Below are 7,939 nucleotides of genomic sequence, written 5' to 3' on the forward strand. Positions count from 1 at the left end.
TCTCAGACAAGATATAATTTATTGAGCAATATGGCGATTTACACAGAGAAGCAAAGAGGAAATGTTTCAGTGATGATGCTTCTGCTTGAACTGCAGTCCACAGTAGCCGCACGTTCCCACTTTTGTGTCTTTATCCTGAAGACAAAAAACAAGAGCATTTACAGTTTGGGAACATTACATCAAATGATCTTAGATTAAAACAACACTAAATAAAATTTTACAGATTATATGTGCAGATTCAGGCTATAATCTCTCCTACTGTTCTACTCCAACCTACTGTTTGCCTAATGAAATCATAGAATTCGCTGAGTTTATCCATTTTAACAATGATGCCACACTGTTGGTAAAAGGTGGGGACATTGTGGAACATACAAATGATTTATAAAGCAAAAAAAAAAAAAAGCAAAAAAAAGGATCTTCATATTTTTCAAACCCTATTTAACACACTACTGTACACATTCGGGAAGTGAAGAGAGCAGCTGTTCTAGTTTTGAAATCCTTGCTTGAAACAAGATTTCAGCTCAAGAGCCCTACTTTGTTTTTTTTCCTTCAATCCATGCGGCATGTTAGTGGGGTTAGGTTAACTGGTGATTTTAAATTGGCCATAGGTGTGTGAGCACTAATGGTTGTCAACCTCTTTGTGTGACCCCTGCAACAGACTGGTAACCTGTTCAGGGCGTACCCGCCGCTCTACTTGTAGCAGCTGGGATAGGATTCAGCTCCCCCAACCAGGAAATGGGTAAGTGGAAGAAAGACTCAGAAAGCCATGCTGCTAGAATACATGTACACTTTGTCCTGCTTACAAGTCTGGATAGCATCAGTAGCTTATTTTTGTTTCCAGAGAGGTGGCACAGAGGCATCAGGCAAACTCTACACAGAAAGGAGGATTCAGAGCTAGGAGCTTCTTGCTGTGAGGCGATGGTGCAAACCATCATGCTGCCAGCTTCATCAGTGCAACAGCACCTTTGTGTTTTCTGAGATCCCTCACAGCACAAAGCTGCTAGGTTTAGGAGATTCATGCCATCTGATGCCTATCCCAGCAATATGAATACCAAGCACTTGAAATAGTTTTATCTTAATGGTGTCTGCAGGGTCTTACCAAGTTGATGTAGACTTTGGGGTGTCCCAGCGCTCCTCCGCCCCCATCGCAAGATACCACTCTGGCTTCGATGTCAGACACTGGCTCCTCTGCCACCAGGTTGATGGCAAAGTTCTTATTCACCTTTAAACAACAATACAAAGCAATTGTGTAAGTACTTTCCAAAACTCGGCGAGGAAGTCGCTGGTGTGGTATGGGGACTCTGCACTGATGTGCATGTTTTCGTTGTTTTTTTTAAAGTATTTTCCAAGTGCTACTTAAAACAGCTTTTCCAAACATCGTAGTTTTATTTTGGATACTTACATTAATTTACTTTGCACACAGAAACAATTATTTCACAAAAAACAAAAACTGGCATTGACCTCTGTCTTCAGTGGGATTCAAATCAGGGCTTTGTGCAGGCCAGTCAATAACATTCACTTTGGTATTTTGGGGGCAGTTCTTCACCAGGAGCAACATATGTTCTGACTTGTTGTCATGTTGGAAGACAAAGCGACGACCCACATCTGACCTAAGGACGTGCTTCCAGTAAGCATTAATCTTTCTCCAGGCTGTCTTTAGCATACTTCAGTCTGGTTTAAAGTTGTATCTTCTGAAACACTGAAGTTTTTTCTTGGTCTGCAACCTCACAGTCTATTCAGGATTCTTGTCTTCTTTGAGACTACAATTCTCAGTTCTTGATTTGGTTAAGTTATTCACACAGTTTTGGCCTTGGATCTGAAAGACCTAGGCCCTAAACCCAGTCAGCAGGGGTTACACTAAGCTTAGCCAATAAATACATAAATGAATAAAATGTCAAGTGCTTATTTCTTACCTCTTTCTGTTTGCCAACAAATCTGGCTTTCCTGTAATCATGCTCATCATACACCTAGGAGAAAAACACAAGTTACACACAGCAGTTTACAGGCATCCTGTTATTTTGTTTATCTGTGATTTAACATTGTGGTCCTAATATGAGAACTGTTTTAAGAGCGGAACTAAATGAAACATTTAGATTTATTGCATTATATTGCATATTGTGTATGCAATATAATTAGTGACCAGCATTCAAATATCAAACATCTTATAAGCAGAGTAATTTGGAGCTACAGCTATGGAGCTGCAGGCGTCAGTAACACTATGCTAAGGTTAGCTAACGTTGCTCCATCGGGTAAAATAACAGTAACAGAGAGGTAGTTTTCAGCTCACCTGTCCGGTGTGAGTGATGGGCTCGCCGGTAGTGGAAACATCTACACTATAACGGTGAGCAGGTACAGCAGAAAGCTTCAAAGGCGAAACAAGCAGCTTAACATTTTTACTGAAGGACAGAACTCTGCCCACTGTGGCCGCCATGTTTACAACAACCTGCTTTCCCAGACTGCCTCGCAAAGGACACTAATACCGCATTTAATTTCGCCCCGAACGTGGCGTTTCAGGCTCAAAGAAACTTTACCGGCGGCAAGCCTCAGCAAGGTGCATTTATTTATTTTGACATATATTATAAAATATAAAATAGTTCAAATTTAAAAAGACGGAATCCGAGACTGTTAGTATGGAGGAAGGGATGTGTTCTCCCACAAAACTAGCGAGAGGAAACTGCCTGAAAGGCAAAAATAAGGGCTTCACTATCCTGCTATACACCGGAAGCTGTTGTATGTACTTGAAGCAAGAAAGCAGTGTGGTTCTTGTTGTGGCGATTAACGCGTACTTACAGGGGCATTAATGAATTCATGAATTCAACTTTCTAGTGATTTCTGAAAGGTTTGTTTGTGTTGTTTGACTTTGTAATGTTTTCTGCGCAAGACTGTGAATGCTTATTTGGTCTAATGCTAGCAGGTCAGCTCTGACATGCTCGTCTCCTTGGCCGTTACATAGCTCTGCTGTGTGGACACCGGTTGGTAATTTTTACACGTACAGAGTTTTTTTGTACAAGGACGGTAGTAGCCTTTAAATATATAATTTTTTAAAGGCCCATGGAAGACTTTATTAAATTGGTGTGTAGCTGGTTAATGTTTCACGTACTAGGCCTCATGAGTAGTGCTTATTCTGCAATATGTTGCTGACTGTATTTTAAAAAACATGTTAATATGATTACCGTTGTTAGCCCAGGCTAGTTTGTTCATCTCAAATAGTATTAGAACGTTATTTAAGGCGGTGTATTGTGCTTTTTGTTATTTCCTCTCATTTATGTCGTGTTGCAATGGGTGATGCTTGTGTTATAAAGGCCGAGGTTTCAAGTAAAGAAGTCGGCATATGTGCAAGAATTTACTCTGACCAAAAAACTCAAATTTGATACTTTTTTTTTCTACTCTAAACATTGTATGATGTCAGTTAGGACAGGTATTCCAAATGTGGTCATGTCAGGCACGCAGCTCCGCCTCCTGTTAAAACTTTAGGTTTGTGAGGGGCAGCCAATAAGAAGAGTGCGGGCTAAAAGGGAGGGGCGAGGGAGCCAAAACAGGATGTTTTAGACAGATGAGAAACTAAGGACCCCAGGATAGGTCCGTATGAATTAATGTTTTGTGATTTTGTGTGACAGTTTGATTCCCAATGAAATGTCACCTTCCCAGACTAAGATGACCTCTCTGGATGCCCTGTTTCACCTGACCAAAAGATTTTAATGCACTTATTTTAAACAGATGGTGAATCCACCCAATTAAGAACGTGGAGCTTCAGTAACCGTCACATTTTCAATAGTTTTTGCTTGATGAATGGCTAATACTTGCCTAGTGAAAAAATTAACTAATCTTTTCAGCTCTGCATCACAACACGAGGAACTAAAAAATATCCATTTTGGAATTCTCTTTGCAGCTTTTCCGCCATGGCCCCCCTACTGCTGAAGCATCTGGCTACCTCCTTAGCTAGGCAAGTGGCCCAGATGAGCCAGTGGCGTCTGACCTTCTCCTCACCGGCAGCCTTTGTTCACAGATCTCTCTTTACGCTCACCGGCGGTTCTCGTGCATTTCTCCCATCATCGGCCAGCATCAGCTCCATCCAGCTCCCTTCTTCTGGCTTCCCGGCTCGGCGTGAAACCTCTCTGTTGGGACAGTGTCGGCGTGTTCCCTGCGTTCAGCCCTCTGCGGGAATGAAAACCAAAACTGCCCTGAAGAGGCGCTGCAAGGACTGCTTCTTTGTTATAAGGAGGGGACGTTTGTTTGTGTTCTGCAAGACAAATCCAAGACACAAGCAGAGGCAGGGCTGAAGTGTTGTACGAGCGTGGGGGTGACTGCACCCAAGGCGTGGATATTTACGAAAACTGTGCTGAAGTAATAAATTGTTTGGCTGAAAAATACTTTGAAGTCTTCTCACCTCTCTACAGTTCCTCTCCTAACAACAAAAAAGACACATTTTGAGCAAAACTCTTGAGCCGCCCTGTGTTTCTGCATGTTTTGATTCTAAAGCCAGGTGGGTTTTTTTGGGGGGGGGGTTGTTTGTTTTGTTTGGTTTTTTTTGTCATTTAAAAAGAAAATGTGATCTTGAGCGATAGTTATCAGGCTTTCTGAAGGTCTTTCAAAAGTTTATCTTTAGACAGTGGCCTCGTTTTTCACTTATTTTCAGTTCAGTTCTTGTACCTGACCATTTTCAGGTGAATTATTATTTTATTTGTTTAAACACTTAACACCGACCTATCAATCATTCAACCATTAAAAATGCACAAGTGTTGCTTCTATAGCAGACAACTTAGCAAAGAAACTGTAAACTGTGTCTTTAGGCACTTTGTTACTAGCAGCCTGTCTCAAAAGACATAATTACTTCTCACTTCTTTAGGGTAAGTGACTCAACTAAAGAAATGAGAAGTAATTATGTCTGAACTTGACTCAACTCATCTTGAGTCTATTAAAAAATGCCAACAATAACAAAGTTTTACAGGAGCAGAAAAGTATTTTTGCATCAACAAGGTCCGAAGCAGCGTGGGATCATCCTGATGGATGAACAGAACGAAATGTAGCCAACATCCAAAGAAGAGCTTTAAATGTCCTTCAAGAACCCTGGAGAAATATTCCTAATGACTAAATAAAGGCACGACAAAAAAGCTGACCTAAAAGAGTTCAGGCTGTGTTGAAGAATAAACGTGGTCATGCCAAGTATTGATTTTAAAGCTTGTGAGAATTGAACAATATTATTGCCTTATATACTGTATTTACATTTATTTTTGAACCTATTTCCCATTTTGTTTTCAAACAAAATATAAATCAATGAGGGTTTGCTCAAGACATTTGCGCAGTACTATAGATAGATACATACATACTCAATGGCCACTTTATTAGGTAGAGTGATTCAGCTGTAGATGGTCAGAAAATCACATAGCAGCAAGTAGTGATGTAGAGATTGTCAAGATGACCTGGTTGTTGGTCCCAGACGGGTATTTCAGAAACTGCGGTCCACTAGCAATTTCCCTTACTAGGGTTCACAGAGAATGAAAAAAGACAAAATATCCAGTGAGCAGCAGGGTAAAAATGCTTTGCTGGTGCCAGAGGTCAACAGAGAGGGTCAGACCTCTAATAGTAGGATAAAACACCCAGGTATACAGGAGGGCATTTTTAAATACACAGTAAAGTCTGACCTTGAACTAGATGGGCTACAGCAGCAGAAGCCCACATCAAGTGCCATTCCTCATCTAAGAACAGAAAACTGAGACTACAGTTCACATAGAATCATGAAAATGAGACAACAGAAGATTGTGTTGAAATGTTGCCAAGTCTGGTTAGTCTCCATTTCTGCTGCAACATTTAGATAGTGGGGTCAGAATTCAACATAAACAAAATAAAACCATGGCTCCATCCTGGTTCTGGCTGGCAGTGATGGTGTAAGAGATGTTTTCTTGGACTCTTAAGTATAAATACCACAACCCACCCAGTGCAGTACATTATGTAAAAATCATTAAAAATACAAACAAAAAGGAAAAAAAAACAGGAAGATTTGTGCACTAGGTTTTTCTATGCTCTTTAAAATCAGGACCCAAATGAACTGACCAAAGCTTCCACCACCGTCTTCTTTTAAAAAATCTCTAAAACAAAAACACAAAATGAACACTGCACAGCATACACTTACTGATAACATGGTTTATTTTTATGAATACAATTTAAAATCATCATTTATTTTTTAAATGCAATAGAAGTAACCAGTTAACACCTACAGGGGCATTGAAAACCCATTTATGGTTACACTTACTGACATTTAGCACCCCTCAAAAGACAAATACAAATGTTTCAAAGGACTAAAATCCGTTACACACATCCCAGCCTTTACACATAAAATATAAAACAGTGCAAACCGACAAACTGCAAGTGTTCAAAATCTCTGCCAAACAATGCTGGTTATTCAGCTGCGAGGGCTCTCCAGAGGTCGGAGCGCTGTGTGTGAGCAAGATGTAGATATTTCATGTATTTGTTTGGACAAATATGCAATATTTAAGGCACTTTTTTTTATTTTTATGGCGGCCAATAACAGGAAGAAGATGGGGACTTTGATTTTCAATCAAAACTGTTTGTCTTGTTTTTAAATGGAAAAGTATTTAAAAAAAATCTGTCATTATGCAAATGTTCATGCCTTTTTTTCTTGCATTTTGATCCTGGTAGATTATGACCAATCTACTGCAATGTCGCTCCTCTTATGACCTTTATGGTTGCTTCCAGCAGCATAACACACCATGTTACAAAGCTCAAATCATGTCAAACTGGTTTCTAGAACAGTGAGTTCAGTGTACTCAAACAGCTTCCACAGTCACCAGATCTCAACCAACAGAGCACCTTTGGTGGAACTGAAGTTTCTAACAACATCAGGCTGAGTTCCATCATTCTTCCACAAGAGGGAGCCAAAGTGTGCATCATGGATGGTCGCTTTTCAAACTCCCTGTCACTTTTAAAACCAGTCACATTCAAAACTTTGGGCAAATTCTCAGCCACTGTATGTTTACTAAAGGCCAGAAAAAGGGCCATGCAGAGAAACGCTCTGACTGACTGCAATACTCAGTCCCAAGTGCCGAAGAAACCAAACTGGTTGAAAGATGTTTGGCAACAAACACTGAGTGTACGCTGGCTTTGCTCGAATAAACTAAAGGTTAATATTTGCTGATGGAGGATCAGGGATTCGGAAACGTGTGTACATGCACATAAATTATTTGAACACTTCTAATTTCGCAAAAGCACGGCAGGAAGGTTTGATCCAGTGTTTGGGACCATTCAATGGCTTTCCACTGAAGCATTTGGTCAAAGAAACACAGATTAAATGTTTCCTTTGTTTCTGTGTGAGCTGTGGAAGGTTATCAAATAGGTAAGTCTGAGTTCACCTGGCAGACTCAGCTAGTGATTGCTGTGGGTCAATTGACTATGTGCACGAGACAATGCTAACTTCCTGGTTTGAGACCGGATGTGGGGTTGTGCATTTCCGGTAGCTTTACTTTGCGGTAAATCGCTACTGCGAAGATATACTCCAAAGTCATGTCCAAAACTCGAAAACGGAAAGATTGCGTTAAGTTACAAAGAGCAGAAGGTGGGAACACTCACCGCTGTTGTGTCATAAAAAAATCTAATGATCAATTTTGACGTTTAAAGCGTTTAGATCGATCAGTTGTTTACATCACTCAACACAAGCAGAACTGCATTACTGCAGCAGAAGACACATCGTCCACATTCAGAAGCACATCTCTGTATAGTGACTGGTCTTATGATTTAAACAGGCAAATGTTCAGCATTCAAACTACAGGTGAAGAATAGTCAAACCAGATGTTTCCCCCGTTATGTCGATATCAGCTAGTCAAGTACACACCTACACAGCATGTTAACAAACCGTGAAAAAAGCCACACAAAAAATGAATGATTGCTGGTAACGGTTTCTATACATTAGTATTTACGAAGGGTA

The 7,939-nt window shown here is 40.3% G+C and overlaps 2 protein-coding genes across 2 annotated transcripts; one reads left to right on the forward strand and one right to left on the reverse strand.

The window, feature by feature from the left end:
* Positions 1-2,466, reverse strand: ndufs6 (NADH:ubiquinone oxidoreductase subunit S6). The gene is made up of 4 exons (XM_084919763.1): positions 2,288-2,466; positions 1,914-1,967; positions 1,100-1,222; positions 1-135 (listed from the first exon to the last, which is right to left on the reverse strand). The coding sequence occupies exons 1-4, from the start codon at positions 2,429-2,431 to the stop codon at positions 67-69; spliced, it is 390 nt and encodes a 129-aa protein (XP_084775889.1). The 5' UTR covers positions 2,432-2,466; the 3' UTR covers positions 1-66.
* A 237-nt stretch (positions 2,467-2,703) lies between these two features.
* On the forward strand, positions 2,704-5,116 carry mrpl36 (mitochondrial ribosomal protein L36). Its single transcript, XM_084919762.1, has 2 exons — positions 2,704-2,839; positions 3,890-5,116. Exon 2 carries the CDS (start codon positions 3,900-3,902, stop codon positions 4,278-4,280), a length of 381 nt encoding a protein of 126 aa, XP_084775888.1. The 5' UTR covers positions 2,704-2,839; positions 3,890-3,899; the 3' UTR covers positions 4,281-5,116.
* Positions 5,117-7,939: the final 2,823 nt, after the last annotated feature.

The sequence above is a fragment of the Perissodus microlepis genome, chromosome 22 (genome assembly GCF_051167445.1).
Source record: "Perissodus microlepis isolate ML-2025 ecotype Zambia chromosome 22, ASM5116744v1, whole genome shotgun sequence".
Lineage (NCBI taxonomy): Eukaryota > Metazoa > Chordata > Actinopteri > Cichliformes > Cichlidae > Perissodus > Perissodus microlepis.